The sequence below is a fragment of the Pelobates fuscus genome, chromosome 3 (assembly GCF_036172605.1).
Source record: "Pelobates fuscus isolate aPelFus1 chromosome 3, aPelFus1.pri, whole genome shotgun sequence".
Taxonomy (NCBI): Eukaryota; Metazoa; Chordata; class Amphibia; order Anura; family Pelobatidae; genus Pelobates; species Pelobates fuscus.
This window is the reverse complement of record NC_086319.1, coordinates 210,793,151-210,814,960: the sequence shown is the minus strand read 5'-3', so window position 1 is coordinate 210,814,960 and position 21,810 is coordinate 210,793,151. Positions and strand designations below refer to the sequence as shown.

At 41.3% G+C, this 21,810-nt stretch overlaps 2 protein-coding genes across 2 annotated transcripts in view; one reads left to right on the top strand and one right to left on the bottom strand.

Annotated features, from left to right (window-relative positions):
* RELL2 (RELT like 2) overlaps positions 1-21,810 on the top strand; it is a 435,084-nt gene that overhangs the window by 175,260 nt on the left and 238,014 nt on the right. The gene's annotated exons all lie outside the window — the stretch shown is intronic.
* The window catches only part of FCHSD1 (FCH and double SH3 domains 1), a 134,430-nt gene that overhangs the window by 43,486 nt on the left and 69,134 nt on the right, over positions 1-21,810 (bottom strand). The window contains exons 7-8 of the mRNA XM_063446222.1: positions 16,019-16,082; positions 15,457-15,585 (exon numbers count right to left, since the gene is read on the bottom strand). Of these exons, the coding sequence (XP_063302292.1) occupies positions 15,457-15,585; positions 16,019-16,082 (193 nt within the window). The remainder of the gene's footprint in view (positions 1-15,456; positions 15,586-16,018; positions 16,083-21,810) is intronic.

The following is a 21,810-nucleotide window of genomic DNA, read 5'->3' as shown; positions in this document are numbered from 1 at the left end:
AATAAGGGGTTATTTTTACCTTATTTAGTCCCTTTAAATACAAAACGGTCTTTTGTACAAATATATAACAAAATAATAAGTAGTAGTTCCTTGCTTGCTGCACAGGAGTTAGGTATATTCAATACAGTTTTAGGCCAACGCGAGAAACTAGATCCCAATAAAAAGGCATATGGTTATATTTAGACACCATCTTTTAAAGGCAATAGGCTTTAGCATTTGAGAAAATCCATAAGTCAACCACTTACAGCAATTCAAAGGTTATGTGTCTGCTGTGCAGGAAAATAGCAGTCTGCTTTTAACTTTCCTTAAAGGGACACTATAGTCACAAGGCCGCTACATCTTAATCTAGCGGTTATGTAGTGGTGTAATTGTCTATAGCCTGTCCCTGCAGGCTCAGCAATGAAAACCCTGCCTTTTCAGGAAAAAAACAAAAAACAAAAAAAAAGTAGTTTACATTGCTACATAAAAACACCTCTAGTGGCACTCAGACAGCCACCAAGGGTGCTGAACGCTCCCCACTGAGATGCATTGATTCAATGCATAACTATGATGAGATGCTGATTGACACAGTGCAACATTTTGTCACACATGCACAATAGCCTCTCAATGATTTCATATGGGAAAGCATTGTTTGGCAGAGATCATCAAGATTGATTATTTCAGTCATGAAGGTGGGGTCAGCAGTCGCAGCGATTGGGGAGATACAAGTTTACATCCTCTTCACTGCACAGAAAGGTGGGCCGATCACCTTAACAGCCACTCCAGGACTACACAAATACATCTTTGCATAATGTTCCTTTAATATAATCAGAGCCACCCTAATGCTAGTGCTAAGGCATATGGTAAATTGTTGGGGGAGTGTTTCAGAACCAAATGTAAACCACATTGGACCTACTGTGAAAAAAGTTACATATTGTTGTCAATCACGTTTTTTTTTTTCCTCTTGCTGTTCAGGAGAATTCACACTTCTGTTGAATGCATGTAGGCAGCAGCCAGGCACCAATTAAATGTTAACGTGGGGTCTCTTACTGCAGTTTCAGTAACAGATAATTACTATATATATATAGTAATTATCAGATTGATGACTTCAGATTGATGACTTGTAACGTAGTGCTCACAGCAAGACACGACAGTTTTCCAGTACTATATTGAAATAATTAGTTTAACTTTTGCATTTCCGCATTCCCTTTTCAATATGTCTTGAACAAAAAAAAAAAAAAAAAAATACACTGCATGTTCCACGAAAACTAAAACTACAGTGGGTAGAATGTGCTTTTCATACATTATTCCATGCAAATTTCCAATAAATCAATAGCAGGAAATATTGTGTCTGCTTCTTCCACAATCAATGCTGATATGGGCTGCACAAGCATTTTGTTTGAGAAGATTGCAAAGCTTGTACAGAACCCGATTTACCAACTTTAGCGTTTTTGTTAAAACACATTAAATACAGGAAGGATGCTGAATCAAGGGAGAAAAAGTGTGCATTACTGGAAGAAACATTTTCCCCTTTAGAGACATAAATGCCAGCTTTCTAATGGGGAGGTATGTTTTTTTCTTTTTGCTTTGATCAATATACATCAAGATGTAGACAGAGGATGTAAATGTCACCAAAACAGATTTATTTTTTTCTAGGAAGAAGAGAAATTATTTTGGGTTCTAGGATACACAATGAAAACACAAATATGCTTTCATTCAATAGAGTAAAAATTACACAGATTGTTGGAGTCGTTTAAAAATGCCCTTGTTCATAAAAGAAAAGCAATTTTTTTTTGTCCACTAAAATAACATCATAGCGATCAGATCTAGAATGTAGACATTTTTAATGTTGTAAATGACTATTGTAGCTGGAAACCAATGATTCTATTGGAATATCTATATAGGTCCATTAAACAACCTTCTGTCCTGTGTTCCAATGGCATGTTATATTTGCTAATCCAAATTCATCATGTAAAAAGGCTAACTGATCATTAGAAAGCCCTTTTGCATATATGTTAGTACAGCTTTTCTGATTATTCAAACAATAAAACTGCCCTTCGTTCGACTAGTTGAATATCTGGGTCATCAACAAGTGCGGGTTCGATTATAGGCTCAAGGTGGCCGGAAACTAAGAACTTTCTTCTGATACTTGTCATTCTATTCTTGGTCTGAGAAATGAAGGCTATTTTATAGGAGAAATTTCCAAAAAACTGAAGATCTTGTGGAATGCTGTGTACTTCTCCCTTCACAGAACAGCACATACTGACTAACCAGAATAGAAAGAGGATTGGGAGGCCTCGGTGCACAACTGAACAAGATAACAAATACATTGCAGTGTGTAGTTTGAGAAACATAAGCCTCACAGATCACCAACAGGAAGCATCATTAAATATTACCTGCAAAACATCAGTCTCAATGTCAGCAGTAATGATATTGGCCTTGTAGGCAGAGTTGCAAATAAAAAGTCATATCTCAAACTGGCCAATAAAAAGTAATGATTAAGATGGGCAAAAGAACACAGACACTGGACAAAAAGTGTTCTGGCTAGGGTCTCGCCATCTCTGCCCACCCTGGACCTAAGTCCTGGATCAGCATCCAGTGGGTAGACCTCTCCTCCAGAGAGTACAGCAGGTATAGCAAGTATAGAAGTTCCTCCCACACATGAGCTGAGGCTTAATGCTGGGAGTAGACTGTTTAATGCAGGCAAACACTCACAATTTATACACACATTTTAACCCCCCAACATCCTCATTTACATACAATATGGTACATAGAGTACATAGAGTACAAAGGTACAAGGAAGGGTGAGGTCAGACAATAGCAAGGGCTGATGGGAGATTGAGGACGGACAAAGCAGCTAGTTTAAACTGGTCTGGCAGTGTCCCTGGGACAAAGCCCTGCTGGGGAAACAATAGGACAGGAAAAAAGGGGAGGGGGAGAGGCACATAGATGAATTACATTCAACATACTCCTCCTCTGTACTGTAGAGATAATTGAGTCAGGAACTGTACAAACTCAATTATCTCCAGGTACAGAAAACACAATTTCACAACACCCCAAGAGTACCCCCAAATTCCATGGAGTACTATCCTCCCAAGATAGCTGTGATCTGAATGACCATCATATCCAAAAGTCACTCAGATCGGTTCAGTGGTTCGGATTTTCCATGGAAGTCAACTTTTAACATGTCTTTTTACATGGCCCATACGCTTTGTGCAGGAGGCGAGCCAGCAGGCCTCTCCAGGAACACGTGGCAGATGCAGCTTTGCCACACATTGTCTGCCTACCTTTAAGTCATCTGAAATTATTACCCCAAAATCCCTTTCCTCATATGTTGAGGTTAGGACTATCAAATATTCTGTACTCTCCAAGGTGCATTATCTTGCACTTATCCACATTAAAATGTCAGCTACCACAGCTTTGATTGTTTTTCTAGTTTACCTAAATCATTTTGCCATTTGGAACATCAACCCTGTTACATACCGTAGTAGCAATTGCTACCAGTTATTGTGTTTTTAAAAACTTTTACAGACCCCATAGCAACTTTAGTTTGCTGAAATGCTTTATGTGTTAAGAGTGTGTCCTCTTTTTTCATTTTGCAAAAATTGAAGATTTCAATAGAAATTTACACTTTTATAACTTAACCTGGTTACAATCCCTTGACTTTCAAGCAGACAACAGATAATGTTACTTCCTGGTTTCACTAGCTTAAAGCAGCTGATATCAAGAGGCAACAATTGCCCAGAGCACCTGACTTACAAAGAAGAAGTCTGTGATTGGACCGCCAAAGAAAGTCTGGGTGTGGTTAGACGGGAAGAGCTTGCAAAGGCAGCAGACAAGAGACCTGCAGGTTTTGCAAGCTGATTTCAGATATACACTGCTCAAAAAAATAAAGGGAACACAAAAATAACACATCCTAGATCTGAATTAATTAAATATTCTTCTGAAATACTTTGTTCTTTACGTAGTTGAATGTGCGGACAACAAAATCACAAAAATTAAAAAAATTGGAAATGACATTTTTCAACCCAAGGAGGTCTGGATTTGGAGTCACACTCAAAATCAAAGTGGAAAAACACACTACAGGCTGATCCAATTTTGATGTAATGTCCTTAAAACAAGTCAAAATGAGGCTCAGTAGTGTGTGTGGCCTCCACGTGCCTGTATGACCTCCCTACAATGCCTGTGCATGCTCCTGATGAGGTGGCGGATGGTCTCCTGAGGGATCTCCTCCCAGACCTGGACTAAAGCATCTGCCAACTCCTGGACAGTCTGTGGTGCAACGTGACATTGGTGGATGAAGCGATACATGATGTCCCAGATGTGCTAAATTGGATTCAGGTCTGGGGAACGGGCGGGCCAGTCCATAGCTATAATTCCTTCTTCTTGCAGGAACTGCTGACACACTCCAGCCACGAGGTCTAGCATTGTCTTGCATTAGGAGGAACCCAGGGCCAACCGCACCAACATATGGTCTCACAAGGGGTCTGAGGATCTCATCTCGGTACCAAATGGCAGTCAGGCTACCTCTGGTGAGCACATGGAGGGCTGTGCGGCCCCCCAAAGAAATGCCACCCCACACCATTACTGACCCACTGCCAAACTGGTCATGCTGGAGGATGTTGCAGGCAGCAGAACGTTCTCTACGGCGTCTCCAGACTCTGTCACGTCTGTCACATGTGCTCAGTGTGAACCTGCTTTCATCTGCGAAGAGCACAGGACGCCAGTGGCGAATTTGCCAATCTTAGTGTTCTCTGGCAAATGCCAAACGTCCTGCACGGTGTTGGGCTGTAAGCACAACCCCCATCTGTGGACGCCGGGCCCTCATACCACCCTCATGGAGTCTGTTTCTGACCGTTTGAGCAGACACATGCACATTTGTGGCCTGCTGGAGGTCATTTTGCAGGGCTCTGGCAGTGCTCCTCCTGTTTCTCCTTGCACAAAGGCGGAGATAGTGGTCCTGCTGCTGGGTTGTTGCCCTCCTACGGCCTCCTCCACGTCTCCTGATGTACTGGCCTGTCTCCTGGTAGCTCCTCCATGCTCTGGACACTAGACTGACAGATACAGCAAACCTTCCTGCAACAGCTCGCATTTATGTGCCATCCTGGATGAGCTGCACTACCTGAGCCACTTGTGTGGGTTGTAGACTCCGTTTCATGCTACCACTAGAGTGAAAGCACCGCCAGCATTCAAAAGTGACCAAAACATCAGCCAGGAAGCATAGGAACTGAGAAGTGGTCTGTGGTCACCACCTGCAGAACCACTCCTTTATTGGGGGGGGGGGGGGGGGTCTTGCTAATTGCCTATAATTTTCACCTGTTTTCTATCCCATTTGCACAACAGCATGTTACATTGATTGTCACTCAGTGTTGCTTCCTAAGTGGACAGTTTGATTTCACAGAAGTGTGATTGACTTGGAGTTACATTGTGTTGTTTAAGTGTTCCCTTTATTTTTTTGTGCAGTGTATATTCCCAATTAAAAAGTTATTATTTGGGGTATATCTACTAAATAGTGTTGTAGTTTTTTTTAACCTATTTAGTATTTCGGCAGTGGAGTGGCCATTTAATCAATAGCCAAACTCCAGTTTAAGATCATTGAAGTTTAAGCAGCTGGGCCCCTGGTGTAAAGCACAACTTCACTGAATAATGGAGTGACAAATCATGCTTCTTTGTGGCAGTCTGATGGGCAAGTCTGGATTTGTCGGATACCAAGAGAATGCTACCTGCCTGACTAAATTGTGCCAATTGTAAAATTTGGTGGAGGAGGAGGTATAAGGGCGTTTTTTAGGGGTTGGGCTGGGCCCCTTACTTCTAAGGGAACTCTTAATGCTTCACAATACCAAGACATTTTGGACAATGCTATGCTTACAACTTTGTGGGAAAAGTTTGGCAAAGTCACTTTTCTATTTCAGCAAGAATGTGCCACAGTGCAAAAAGCAAAGTCCATAAAAGCATAGTTGGATGAGTTGTGTTTGGAAGAACTTGACTGGCCCACACAGAGCCCTAACCTAAACCCCATCTCTTTACCAACTATTTCGGTAGAAACACGATTTTCTATTTATATTAATAAATTAAGATCTAGTTTAATATATGATCAATTTTACCCTAATGATTAACCTCTCTTTTCTTTCTAAGTTAAATTTTTCATCAACTTTGGGATTTTTCTAATTTATAGAATGGTTTATTGAAGATAGTCAGTTCAGCTTCAACATCATTTGGATTTCTATATCTGGATGATTTTATCTTCATTTTATTCTCAGTTATTTAGTTATTAATACTGGTTGTAACTAATATTCCTTTTTCAACGGTCGCAAAGAAAGTGGACTTTGTTGATTTTACCTAGATTACCTGGGATGTGATTAGTTATTTTAATATTATGTTGTTATATGATAAAGTTTTTTTTTGGTTTCCTTTCATTTACAATTTTCTTTGCTGATATATTGAGATAAAGAAAGAGAAAGCATAATAGTTGGCTCCATGCCTTTAACCCCTTAAGGACACATGACGTGTGTGGCATGTCATGATTCCCTTTTATTCCAGAAGTTTGGTCCTTAAGGGGTTAATAAAATCATGAATTTACGTCATGTATTAGTAAAATCCTTAAGTTGTTTATTGGCTAAAATGACTTGGAATCACCTGGTGCAGAAGTGGTTTATACACTCTCCAGTATGACCACACAGGGACCCCAAATTAGCACTGACATATTCTGGATAATTGGCAATCTAATGAAACATTATATGTTTTTTAACAGCCTTTACGCATTTAGCTATATTCCACCATTTTAAAAGGAACACTATAGTCACCTAAATTACTTTAGCTATATAAAGCAGTTTTAGTGTATAGATCATTCCCCTGCAATTTCACTGCTCAATTCACTGTCATTTAGGAGTTAAATCACTGTGTTTCGGTTTATGCAGCCCTAGCCACACCTCCCCTGGCTATGATTGACAGAGCCATCATGAAAAAAAAAAAAAAAATGGTTTCACTTTCAAACAGATGTAATTTACCTTAAATAATTGTATCTCAATCTCTAAATTGAACTTTAATCACATACAGGAGGCTCTTGCAGGGTCTAGCAAGCTATTAACATAACAGGGGATAAGAAAATCTTAATGAAACAGAACTTGCAATAAAGAAAGCCTAAATAGGGCTCTCTTTACAGGAAGTGTTTATGGAAGGCTGTGCAAGTCACATGCAGGGAGGTGTGACTAGGGTTCATAAACAAAGTTATTTAACTCCTAAATGGCAGAGGATTGAGCAGTGAGGCTGCAGGGGCATGTTCTATACACCAAAACGGCTTCATTAAGCTAAAGTTGTTCAGGTGACTATAGTGTCCCTTTAAAGTATGCTGGTTAGCCGACAGACAAACTTCCAAATTATAATACACGTGAAAAAATTCCTAGTTTTGAGTAATGGGCCAGCAATACTACCTCTATATTATATAATTATTGTAAATATTATAGCTTTAGTGAATCAATATAGGTTATAGACTGGCTGTGCAATTGTACATTATATAAATGGCATAAGAATATTGGTCTCTACACCAAAGGGAAAGAGAAGTAGATCCCCAGATGTTGTAGAACTGCAACTCCCGTGACCTTAAAAATCAGCAGACCTATAATGCTCCAAGTCCAAATCAAGATCTAGATCCCTGCAGATAGCACTGAACTGCGTTTTTTTGCAGGGTCTGCCCTCAGGGGGCAGACGTAGTGACATGATTGCTTTACTGGCCCATCCCCTTTACTTCCCTTTCACCGGTGTCCTGATTCACAGAATGACTGAGTTGGAAGGAATGTTATATCGGTCTACTAAAATATTAACAATAGAAAAAATTTAGTCCAAGATAAATATTGGGAAAGTCTCCTAATTGTAAAGTGTCACAGAGGTCAAATATAATACACTGCTGCACAAGGCAATTTAGAAAACAAAGTGAAACTAAGATTAGGACACAAAATAAAATACGATTTCAGGTTAATAAACCATTTAATCAGCTGTTTTATTCACATGAAATCTTATTCTAGGGACCTGTTTTAGCCTGTGGTAGTGGCTATGGTGACAGGAGTGTCCTGGCACCCTCACAGAAAGTAGTCAAACTTTAAGAATGGCTTGACAACTTACCTGGGATCGCTAGGTGTCCTATACCAAGTTATGCCTGGTGGGGCAAGGAGGTACTCACTCATTTAGAGTGCTCAGAGGATGCTTGCAGGAAAAGAGCCACACCCCCATTATCTTTAATACCCATAGACTTTGGGTGGGGTAATGGGTCATGTCCATCCTTCTAGATTTTCAAATCTCCCCCCATCTGCTGACAATTGGTTCACTGGAGGGGACAATTTGACAATATGTCCACCCAGGGGCGTATTAGCCGCGAGGCAAACAAGGCATTTGCCTTGGGCGGCATTTTCCAGGGGGCGGCAAAAAACGCCGCCCCCAAATGCCCAGGGCAAATGCCTTGTTAGCCTTGCGGCTAACTGACAAGCCGTCTGGGCGGGCGGTCTGCTAGGCGGCGCTGGCGGGCGGCCAGCGAGGGAGCACTTCCTCTGAGCTGTCTGCTCAGCTCCCTCGCGCGCCAAAGAGTGAGGCTGGGAGCTGGAATATGATGTCATATTCCGGCTCCGCCTCCCAGCCTCACTGTGCGGCGCGCGAGGGAGCTGAGCAGACAGCTCAGAGGAAGTGCTCCCTCGCTGGCCGCCCGCCAGCACCGCCCAGCAGCCACTGGACCACCAGGGAGAAATAGGACCCCCCCCCCACCCCAGCATTCCCAAAGGTAAGGAGGCGGGGGGAGGGGGAATTTAAAAAAAAAAAATGTGTTAAATATGTGAGTGAGTATGTGTGTATTTCTGTTAGTGTGTGTGTGTGTGTGTGTGTGTGAATGTCAGTTAGTGTGTGTGTGTGTGTGTGTGTGTGTGTGAATGTCAGTTAGTGTGTGTGTGTGTGTGTGTGTGTGTGTGAATGTCAGTTAGTGTGTGTGTGTGTGTGTGTGTGTGTGTGAATGTCAGTTAGTGTGTGTGTGTGTGTGTGTGTGTGTGTGAATGTCAGTTAGTGTGTGTGTGTGTGTGTGTGTGTGAATGTCAGTTAGTGTGTGTGTGTGTGTGTGTGTGTGAATGTCAGTTAGTGTGTGTGTGTGTGTGTGTGTGAATGTCAGTTAGTGTGTGTGTGTGTGTGTGTGAATGTCAGTTAGTGTGTGTGTGTGTGTGTGAATGTCAGTTAGTGTGTGTGTATGTCTGTTAGTGTGTGTGTATGTCTGTTAGTGTGTGTGTATGTCTGTTAGTGTGTGTGTGTATGTCTGTTAGTGTGTGTGTATGTCTGTTAGTGTGTGTGTGTATGTCTGTTAGTGTGTGTGTATGTCTGTTAGTGTGTGTGTATGTCTGTTAGTGTGTGTGTATGTCTGTTAGTGTGTGTGTATGTCTGTTAGTGTGTGTGTATGTCTGTTAGTGTGTGTGTATGTCTGTTAGTGTGTGTGTATGTCTGTTAGTGTGTGTGTGTGTGTGTGTGTGTGTATGTATGTCTGTTAGTGTGTGTGTGTGTGTATGTATGTATGTTAGTGTGTGTGTATGTATGTACGTATGTTAGTGTGTGTCTGTTAGTGAGTGTGTGTGTCCGTTAGTGTGAGTGTGTGTCTGTTAGTGCGTGTGTGTGTGTGTCTGTTAGTGTGAGTGTGTGTGTATCTGCTAGTGAGTGTGTGTCTGTTAGTGTGTGTCTGTTAGTGAGTGTGAGTGTGTCTAAGTGTGTGTGTGTTTCTGTTAGCGAGTGTGTTTCTGTTAGCTAGTGTATGCGTATCTGTAAGTGAATGTGTGTGTGTGTATTTAGAAGGCGGGGCGGGAGAAGGGTGGGGGTGGTGCGGGCGGGGGGAAGGGTTGGATGGGGGTGGCGCGGGCGGGAGGGGGGGCGCCTGAGTTTTGTCCTGCCTAGGGCAGCACAAAACATTAATTTTACTTACCGAAAATTTCTTTTTCCTGAAGATTAGAGGCAGTGCTTACACCATAGGGATATCCAATCTGGAGGGAAAAACAGGCAGGCAAATCTCCAAACATTTTAACCCCTCCCCTAATTACCTCCTTTCCAATAAGTAGCAGCTCCTCCTGATCATCCCCAGACAATACATAAGCCAAATAGCTGCAAAATTACTTAGTTTATTAGAAAAAGGGGCGGGAATTGTAGCACTGCCTCTAATCTTCAGGAAAAAGAAATTTTCGGTAAGTAAAATTTATGTTTTTCCTTTCAGATTAGAGGCAGTGCTTACACCATAGGGATATAATAAAGCAGATCCTGAGGGCGGGTTTCAGTTCACTACTGCTTGAAGCACCCTGCGCCCAAAAGCTGCATACTCCGAGGCCAGTATGTCCCACTTGTAGTGTCCTGAGAACGTATGGAGAGAGGACCGATTAGCAGCTGAACAAATTCGAGACGGAGAAGTAGCTGCACGCAGAGCCCCTGACGGCGAAACAGCTCTAGTAGAATGTTCCTTTATAGGGCCTGCAAATTCCGAGCCACTCTTAGAATAAGATAACAGAATACAATCCTTCAGTCATCTAGCCAGAGAACTCTGCGAAACCAACATACCTTTCTGTGTGCCTATGAACAAGACAAACATACCGATATCCTAACGGAAGGATTCCGTAGCTTTAGATATTGCCAAAGACCTATCGTTACGTCTAAGCAGAGAAAATTACTTACCAAGGCATTAGACGGATTCCGACACAAGGTCGGCAAAACCACTTCTCGGTTGACATTGGCAACAGAAAAAACTTTAGTGATACCTGAAGGATCGAGCTTCAGAACCTCCTTGTCCTGATGAAAACCAAAAAGGGAAAATACTCCCGAAGCGCTCGGAGCTCACATACTCTTTTAGCTGACGAATAGCCATCAAAGGAAAACGGTATCCAAAGAAAACATCTTCAGGGAACTTCTTCCAATGGTTCAACAGGCGGTACTCAAAGCGCGGAAAGGACCAAATTCAGATCCCAGGGAGGACAGGTTTCCCTAACAAAGGGCACCAAACGTGTCAGAGCTCTGAAGAACCTTGAAATCAGAAAATTCGAGGTGAAACATCTGAGGGAGAAGAAACCGATAGCAGAAACATGAAAACTAAATGAAGCAGGTTTAAGACCTTTGCCAATCTCATCTGAAGGAAGCATAGCATCTTCTGGATGGACGCGGAAACAGGTTTGACTTCAAACCTACAACATCGCTGAAACTTCCAAATCCTAACGTAGAACCTTGAAGTAGATGCCAACAAAAATTTTTTATAACTTCAGGATCCAGACCTTTACACTCTAAATCTGGAGTCCAGAAACCAGGCCGTCAATCGGAATCTCCGAAGGGCCAGAAGAGGCACCATGGCGTCCTCTAGAATTACTCCTGAAAAGAGGAAGCTTCCAAAAGGTGGCCCCCGGAAAGTTCAGGAGAACCGAGAACCAACTACTTCTTGGCCACCCTGGACGGATTAGGATAATACTTACATTTCCCAGCCTTACTTTTTTGAAGTATTCTGGGAATAATCACTACTGGCGGGAAGCTATATGCCAGGTTGAACTTCCATGGTAATGACAGGGCATCTATGAAATCCGGCCTGTCTGCTGGAGTTAGGGATGCAAAACGTCTTGTCTTCCTGTTCACTCTGGGTGCCATTAGGTCTATCTCCGGAACACCGAAGTGGACTGTGCTGAACTTGAAAGTTCTGCATGACAGGGACCAAACTGCTTGTTTCAAATGATGCCTGCTCAGGGCATCTGCCACCACATTGAACTTTCCTAAAATGTGAACTGCAGAGATTGACATCAGGTGCACTTCTGCCCACAGCATGATTATTGAACAAAGGCTTTCTAATCTTGTTAATCTCGAACCTCCCTGTATGTTCAAATATGCCACTGTCGTTCGATTGTCTGAACGAATTCGAATATGTTGAACTTTGAAGAGAAACTGAAACGCCAAGAGTGCCATCCATACGGCCTTTAATTCCCTGAAGTTCGAGGAACTTCTCATATCCTTCTCTTGCCAGGACCCCTGCTTCTATACGTCTTCCAGATGGGCCCACCAGCCCAGCGCAGAGGCGTCTGTTGATATGATAGTAAAGGACTTCATCCGGAAAGACAGACCCTCGTGGAGGAATCGAGAAAATGTCCACCACTGCAGACTTTTCAAAATTAGATCGTTAAACCTCATCAGCCTATCTAGGCCGAGTTCCTGTCGATACCAGACCTGCAGAATGTAACTTAGTAGAGGTCTCATTCTGGCTATTGCCCAAGCGACTGCCGGGATTGAGGCTGTAAACAGACCCAGCAAGCACCTGGCATCTCTGATTGAAAACATACTTTTTTCTCAGAGATTCCGGATTAACCGCTTGATCTTTTAGTATCTTCCCCTCTGGCAGGAATAACTTCATCGCGATAGAATCCAAAAATAGACCCAAGAACTGGATCCTTTGAACTGGCACTAGTTCCGATATGTTGAAATCTATTAGCCAGCCATGCTTTTCCAGCGATTTGATGGCTGTCCCCAGGTCTAACTGTAGTTGAACTTGGGACTCTGCAAACAACAGCCAGTCGTCCAAATATGGAATGACAGCGATGCCCATACTTCTTAGAAAGCTTGAACTACTACTCGAAGCTATGTGAATACTCTGGGCGCTGATGCCAGGCCGAAAGGTAGTGCTCTGAATTGGTAATGTATGGTTACCAATTGGCAGCACACCGCATCCGTAGAAAACTTTTGCTGGATTCTGCTATGGGTACATGAAGATAGGCATCTTTCAAATCCAGGGAAGCAAACCAATTTTATGGGTGCATAAGCAGAGCAGCCGACTTTACTGTTTCCATGAGGAATTTCTTTATGATAATCCGCTTGTTTACGGCCTTTAGGTCTAGGATAGGTCCGAACGAACCATCTGGTTTTGGCACCAAGAAAAGTCTTGAATAGGTGCCTTGATGTCTTCCTTTAGAGGAACTTCTTCCACCACTCTTTTAGTAACAGAGTCGATACTTCTTCCTATAATCAAAGGCTCTTTCTGTTGACCCTTGAAATAGTTTCTAAGAGAGGAACTTCTAAATGAGGGAAGTGTCTCTGCGTTACGGCTTCTAACTGCTTCCCATACGATACTGGTAAAGCATTCCTTCCTTCCTTCACCTGTTTCAACAACTCATCCAGCTTTGAACCGAAAAGTCTTCCAGGTTCAAAAGATAGTTCACACAGTGAATTATCAGGTGTCGCATCTGCTGACCAATTTCTAAGCCAAAGTGCTCTTCTGGCGACTGTTGAAATACCTATATTCTTGGCCGATAATTTCAGGCTTTCTGCAGAGGCATCCACTAAAAATCAGATGCCATACTGATATTTTATAATAGCCTTAACGGGTCTTCCTTTTCTAGTTCTTCCAACCAAAGAAATATGGGCCTTGGCAACTGATGGCCCCGTAATCAAAGCTTTAGCTTGAGCTGCCGAAGAGATGAACAACATCTTTAAGGAGGAGTCCATGCGTTCAACCATGACCTCCTTGAGGCCGCTTGAAACTCCAATTGGTAATGAAGTTTTCTTACCTATTTGAGCAATAGGAACGCCCACTACAGGGACAGTATCCAGCATACAGTCTTGTACCGCTTCTATGGAAAGAGAGAAATAAAAACTGTCTAGCCAATAAACAGCATGTGACCTGGGAATTTTCCATTCTTTTAAATCAATACCCCAATCTGTGGGTGAAAAAGAAACCTATAGGACTTTTACCTTGTTTCTTCAAGTTCAAATGCAACTGCACTTCTTTAATCAATACCCCAAAAGGATTCTACTGGGAATGCAGATTCCTCATTTGATGAGGCACTGCTGAATTATCGCCATACTCAGAACCACTAGTTCCAAACTAGAATCGGAACTTCCCAAGATCTTAGGCTTTTTGTTAGCATGTATTACAAGCTGAGAATCCTGGGCAACCGAAGCCTGGATTGCCTGTAATGCTGCTAACCACATATCCACAACTGTTCGCTGCATACTTTGTTGCAACCAGCTGATAAAGTGGACATTACTGTTCTTTGTGCTTCCTCTGAAGCTTCTTTGAACACACAGAGCAAAGTTTTCTTTTTACAACCATCTGGCATAAGATGGCCACACACAGAGCACATTAAATGCTTGGCTAGATGTACATTTCCCCTTCTCAGCAACTTTATCCAAATTTTCAGGATTATCTACTGGGAACAGAAAACAAACAAGGGAAAATAAACAAAATTTTTCCCTAAAGATTCAGGCTAGAACCATTTAAATAAAAACTTAATCAGTCTTACCTTAAATGGCCCGAGAGTGTGTTGGAGGGCAGGTGAGAAACACACATTGCAAACCGTTCTGAGAGCTCCTGGCAAACAGAGGTTGCTGCTGGGGATGCTCCTTTTAAGTCCTGTAACCAAAGAAAAACGCCCAGTTCAAATTTGGCGCCTGAATCCAGGTTCGCATTGCGCATGTGCATAGCGCTCTGCGACTCCCTGGTGGAACGCAACGCAACCTGTGTGTGCGTTCCACCGACAGGACCTCCCAGCCGACGCACGCCTGCGTCCTTCGTCAGACCGGCACCTGGCACGGCAAGAGACGGAATAAATTCTGAGGGACCACGCCGTCCGGCGTGTTAAACGCTACTTACCCGAACATCAAGGAAGCAGAGCCTCCCGAGCCTCAGCCCTTCTCACCTGCTTCCTGGAGAACCTTCCTGCATAACCTCCCCTGCCGAAGGCAGGCAAAGAACTGGGGATGATCAGGAGGAGCTGCTACTTATTGGAAAGGAGGTAATTAGGGGAGGGGTTAAAATGTTTGGAGATTTGCCTGCCTGTTTTTCCCTCCAGATTGGATATCCCTATGGTGTAAGCACTGCCTCTAATCTGAAAGGAAAACCCAGGATACACCACTGTGTCCACCCAATATAAATAAATCAACAGCCCCCTCCTACCACTCATTTATTTATTTTTAAGAGATACCGGTCCTCCCCCACCACCACCCTTATTTAATTTTTAGTCACCACCTCTCCATATTTTATTATCCACTGGACAGCAGTAGTCCGTTCACCAAGTGTTTTTTACAATGAGCAGCCACTCATTTGTTTAGCCATTAAAAAAGGATGCATAATGTTATTTCAATGCACATTTAATCAGTAGTTTTATTTCAGGAAGTGACCCAAGTATCATGTACAGTTGCCTGTATTTTGGCTGGCAATAAATGTAGCTGAAATTCAATAAAAAAGGAGAAAAACTGTCAAAGTGGATAATTATTGACTTTTATGGGACAATAAAATTAAAGGCTTATCAAGGCTTATTTTGAAAATAAAAACATTGTTACAAGTCACCGTGATGTTTATCAGTTTTCTGTAATTTATAAAACACAAACCACTTAAAAGCTTAAAAAACAAAACAAAAAACAACAACATTGTTTGATAAAATGTACTATTTGGAGGAATTCATTATGATATGCAGTTCACAAAATGAATCAACAAATCAGATGGTCTACCTTCATAATATCGGGCAGGTGTGTCAGGTAGTAATGATTCAGATGAGCATTTGATGCAGCCAGTGCCAAGAGATATTCATTTCGTGCTTCTACCAACTGCTGGGTGCAATCAATCAACTGTGTTGAAAACTAACATAAGACAGGATAAGTGTTAACACTTATTGTAAAATAGCATTAAAACCATACATAATTATATATAACATATACGGTATATATATATATATATATATATATATATATATATATATATTTATATTTAAACCTTTGTCTCCGACACACGTTGAACTAAAAATATATATTAAAAACACATATATAATGAGACAACATACACATTATATATAAGATGAAAGCAGTTAATGATAGCTTGTAATGTCCTATTTATTTTTATTTTTATTTTATTTTATTTTTTTTACTAAATCTTGGCAATTATCCCAGCTTTTATCAGCCTGGCTGTTCACTCAGCTCTTTAAAGATAACTTATCTTAAAACACTAACAAATCATGTAAATATATTAAACTCCTTGGCACTGCCAAGAAGCTATTCAAGTATAATCCATCCATACCTTGGCACTGAGCTTTTGTAGACTGGCCTTTGAATGGAATATTCCATGATCACTTTTCTTTAACCTGATGAGAGTAATTATTTTACATGAATATATAGAGATATAGATATATAGTAATTACTTTCATCATGAAACACAGTAATTTTACTTACCGTAAATTATTTTTTCTTAGTATAGTGGCAGTACTTAACAAGTGGGAAGTAGCTTCTGTTATGGACAAGAAGCTCCCCCTCAAATTTTAATATATAGGCTATGCCCCGCCTGCTGCCCATATAATCTTTGTACCTCAAAGGAAACACCAGTTATAAAAAAAAGAAACAAACGGAGACCATATACTGCAAATGTAATTTAATCCATACAAAAAGAGGAGGGAAAGGCAATACTGCCACTATACTAAGAAAAAAGGAATTTACGGTAGTACAATTACAGTTTTTCCTCTCGTATTGTAGCAGTACTGAACAAGTGGTATATAGCAAGATCCCTGTAACAAATAAAGGGTGGGAAATAGTAGTTTTTGTAGTTCTCCTATCCTTCTTGCTTAGGTGATGGCTACCAATAAGATAGTCTTGATTGTAAGCAGCTTTAGGGAAACATCCTGGAACGATTCAAAAGGAGGTTCAAAGGGCCTGAAGGACTAAAAGACAAATCCCAGGTAGGAAAAGACAAAAGCTTAGGAGGACGTTTGAGACGTTGATTGATTTAAAAAAAATCTGCTGATAGGAATGTCCGAGGCAATATCATGCACAAAGAAGTGACTCAATGCAAAAATTTTGACCTTGAGTGTAGAAACACCTAGACCAACTAAAAAAACATCCTGCAAAAAAGACAATATATCAGCGATAGATGGATTGACAGGATTGGAACCTTTCTGAGCACACCAGTTCCTGAGCTTCATCCAAATCCTGAGATATATTTTAGAAGTAGATAAACGGACTGATGCCAGAAGAAAGCCACACAGACCTTGCTCAAGGAGGATCATCCTTGCTGCAGCCATGCCGTTAGGTGGAACATTTCCAACGTCTGTACTGGAAGAATAACATGTTCTATGAAGTTGGCTGAAATTGGGAGAGCCCAGCGTGAAATCGTCCTATGTTCTATTTCGAAAAACAAGCTTCTGTTTGTCCAGGAGGGCAAAATGGCTAGAATCCTTGCTTTTTCCCCATCTGATTTTTTGAATAATCCTTGGAATCAAAGCTGTTGGAGGGAAAAATGTATCCCATGTTGAAGTTCCAGGTGAGAGACAGGCCGTTTAGGAAGTCTGGGAAATCCTGTGCCTGAATAGAAACGAAGGTTGGGACTTTCCTGTTTTACCTTGTGGCCATAAGGTCGATTTCTGGTAAGCCGAATCGGATCCCCAATTCCGAGAACATTTGGGGTTTTTGGGACCAGTCTGCTTGAGACCAATGTCTGCTGAGGTCGTCTGTGATGGCATTCAGAGACCCTCTGATATGGGTTGCTGAAAGTGAGCTTATCATAGACTGGGCCCAAGACATGATAAGGTAGCACAGATCCTGATGGCATTTTACTTTTGTGCCCCCTTGACGGTTTAAGTAAGCCACTGTGGTGGCATGGTCTGACTGAATCCTTATAGCCTGATTGGCGATTACTGGACTGAAAGATTTTAGAGCACCCAGATGGGCGCCCCAAGTTTGGGAGACATCTGTAGTGATGGTAATCATCTTTTTTGTTCTAATGGAAAGGTTGTTTTTGTCTTTCCACCAATTTAGTTGTTTTCTCACTTTTTTTGATAGGCAAAAAACAGAACTTGACGCACGCATTACCAGGAAGTGGTGTGCGTAGCGTTCCAGACGTCACTCACCTCAAAGTCCAATCTTAAAAAGAGTATGGGCTGTAGTAATAGGATTATGGCGTGGCGGCCATATTGGATAAGGGCAGTAGTCCGTGGATATATAAAGAAAACACATAATAATTTTATTTATTTCATCTATGTTAATATACATTATTTTATTGTTCACCTCCCTTGTAATCATTGCCTGCATAACTATTATCGTTTAACATTGTGTTATTATGTGTTTTCTTTATATATCCACGGACTACTGCCCTTATCCAATATGGCCGCCACGCCATAATCCTATTACTACAGCCCATACTCTTTTTAAGATTGGACTTTGAGGTGAGTGACGTCTGGAACGCTACGCACACCACTTCCTGGTAATGCGTGCGTCCCAAGAGCATCACGACATCACGCTCCCTCCCCTTATGGACACGCCGAGGCCATTCCCGGCCTGAATCTGAACAACGCATCACTTCCGGTGCGACACGGATGTCGCGACACTTCCGGTCTGACGCATGCGTATCAGCACAAAGCCGAAACCCGGAAGTCATCTCACCAGGAAATCATCTACTCATCAATGAAGATATAAAAACGGACTGTTTGAACTCCACACCACACTTCTGAAGAAGCCTATTAGGCGAAACGCGTTAAGTGGGACTATATTATATATCTATATTTTATTATTATATTTTAGATTTCATTGTTTAGTCTGTTTATATTAAAGTATACTTTTAAGTTACTTTTTTTTTATAATCTTCATTTCCTGGTATCCTGTATATCCTTGGTGGGGATCATACCACCTAAGCTGTTTACACTAGAGCAGGTTACATGCTCTGGAAAGTGTAAGTACATTACTATTTACTATTTATTTTACCATTTGGACTTACTTCACCATATTGCTGCTATCTTTTCTTTTTATACCAACTATACACTTGGCACCTTGAAAACATCTGCGGCAACCACCACAAATCCCAAGACGGGGATTGTACCGTCCAAGCGCTTTACAGTAGAGCTCTGTTATAGCTCTACTTCATGTGAGTGGACTGTACTTAGTTACTTATCATCTATTTCTTTAACTATATTTGCTGTATTGCGCTATTATTTTTTTATTTCTATTTCTCTTTGAGGTCACGATTAATTGGAATATCCAAGAACATATGTATGTATTTTTGTATATTTTACTTTTAATACAATAAGCGCGGTATACGCCCTCTCTTTTTCAGGTACAGGGATTATATGGGCAGCAGGAGGGGGCATAACCTATATATTCAAATTTGAGCGGGAGCTTCTTGTCCATAACAGAAGTTACTTCCCACTTGTTCAGTACTGCCACTATACAAGAGGAAAAAGTACTTTGAGTGTATTTGCATACATCAAGACCCAGATAATTCAATATATTGTATATGTATCTCCACAACGGGAACATTAATAATAAAACTCCTTGATACCTCGTGTAACTTTTCCAAGATGTAGTTACACTTTCCTGATTTATATACACTAATACCCATCACCTCCACTCTAGCCACCTTACAGATTATTTAAGCAATCCAATATGTTCCAAAGATATGTCTGTCCCTTAGTTCATTATCATTAACCTTTACCTTATCCTCGCTAATCCCCCTCTTACCGTCTTCAAAGTGCACCTTCTGTTTCCTCCCTTTTTCTTTACCCAACCTTACTGCAGTTTTTCATCTCTAATACGCTCTTCATACTTTCATTGTTTTAAACAGTGGAGCTAGTGTTATGACTTGTTTTCACTTAACTTTAAGTTCTAATTGAACCAACACTTACTGCATCTGCATTTATTTTTAGTAAAAAAAAAAAAATTAGAAAATTATTTTTTTAAATGCAACAATGTCCCTAATGACAAGCTATTGAAGAGCGTAAAGGTCAACTATTCAATACAGCATACATTTTATTTTTACCATTTTCACCAAAGAAATCTACCATTGAGGTACAAAACACAGTATGTCACCAAATACATGGTGGAAAAAAAACTTTATGTCTAAGTCTTTGTGATTTTGAAGTAATTTACATAATACATTATGTTTTTATTCTGCAGTGATCACATGACTAAACTGCCAGGCCTAGGCATTCACCTCCAAAAACAGTTGAAACACATCTGACGCAGCCATGTACAGAGACAATACTAACACAAAAGGGAAATGTTAAAGTTATACTTTATATACTGAGCACAACTGAAAGTCTTGCCATTATGTAGATAAATCCTTTAACAATGGAAAGGGATTATGCAGTAGATAGTATTACTTTTGCATTTGTACTCAACAATGGGTTGAATTACTTTTTCATAGTGAGAGAGTTCTTGGCAGAAAACATTAGCTTGCAGTTCTTCGTATATTAAAAATACATTAACAGCATTCAATTTTGCTAGGATAGGCTCTTGAAAGGCTTGTTCAGCATTCATGCCTCATTTGCAGTACAAAATATTGCTTCTGTTTCTACTGTCATCATTTCAGGTTTTATATTCTATTATATGTGTACTCATCAAAAAGGTCACATCAGTTTGTCCATATCCTAATGCAATCAACATTTGTAAGAGAGAAATGCACAATATAATACACGGATCAGCCACAACAAAAGAGCCACTGACAGGTGAAGTGAATAACATTTAGAATACCATTACAATGGCATCTGTCAAGGGGTGGGAACAGTTTGCGCCGTATGTGGCTGCGTAGTCCCAGACCTGTTCAACACCGAAAGCTCCTTCAATGGTGACGTGAGCATCAGAACTGAACCATGGAAGAAGGTTCCCTGGTCTGCTGAACCATGTTTTATTTTAGATCAGATGGGCGGCCAAGTGTGTGTCCATCATTTATTTGGTAAAGAGATGGCAGCAGGATGCAATGTGGGAAAAAGACAGGCCGGCGGAGGGAGTGCTATGCTCTGAGCAATGTCCTGCTGGGAAACCTTGGATCCTAGCATTCATGTGGATATTACTTTGACACTTACCACATACCTAGTGATTGTTGCAGACCACGTACGGCTGTGTCCTCTTTCAGCAGAATGCACCCTGTAACACTGCCAAAGTTGTTCAGGAATGGTTTGAGGAATATGACCAAATTAAGTGTGCTGCCTTGGCCTCCAAATTCCCTAGATTTGTGTCGGTTTGGCCATTCAGTCTGTATGCCATCTGTTCAAAGTCTGCTATGGTTTTGAGTCTATTCCAAACCTCCATGGGTGATGGGATGTGTGTGCTTCTCCAGGGGGTGGCAATGCTAGTTTTCGCTGCTGTTAGTATGTTTATAATAACATGGTTATTCCTGTCTGAGAGTAGCTCAGGTGACAGATGGAGCAAGTAGCATTCTGGCGTGAATGGTATCTGGTGATTTGATACTAGTCTTATAGCTTTACTTATTGTTTGCCAGAACCCCTCTAGTAATGGGCATTCCCAAAATATATGTTGTATGTTTCCTTTATGGAGCTCGCATCTCCAGCACGTTTGTGAGACTGATGGGTACATGGTCGCAAGCCTGGTCGGCACTAAGTACCATCTCATTAGTATCTTGCTATATGCTTCCCAATGGGATAGGCTGTGGGATGCTTTTTTGTCGTCTGCATAGCTTGTAGCCAAAGTGAAGTGGGAATATTGATATTGAGGTCGGCCTCCCATTGTGCTATGTATTTGTGTTTGCTTAGTGGATCTATATCATTCAGTGCTATGTATTTGTGTTTGCTTAGTGGATCTATATCATTCAGTGCTCTGTAGCAGAGGGAGAGAGGTTTCATTTGCGGCCATTTACCTATGCAGCATAGACCGAAGTGTGTGAGCTGGGAAGCTTCACAATGTCTGATTTGTAACGTGTGAAGGATATGTTTTAGTCTAATGTATGTGAATATATCTCTGGAGGGTAAAGTAAACTCCATCTGAAGGTCTGGGAAGGATTTTAGGCCTTTTTCCGTGTACAGCTGCATTATTAGGGTGATAAATTTTTGGTGCCATGTTTCCATATTGAAGTTTTCTGATAGTTCCGAGATT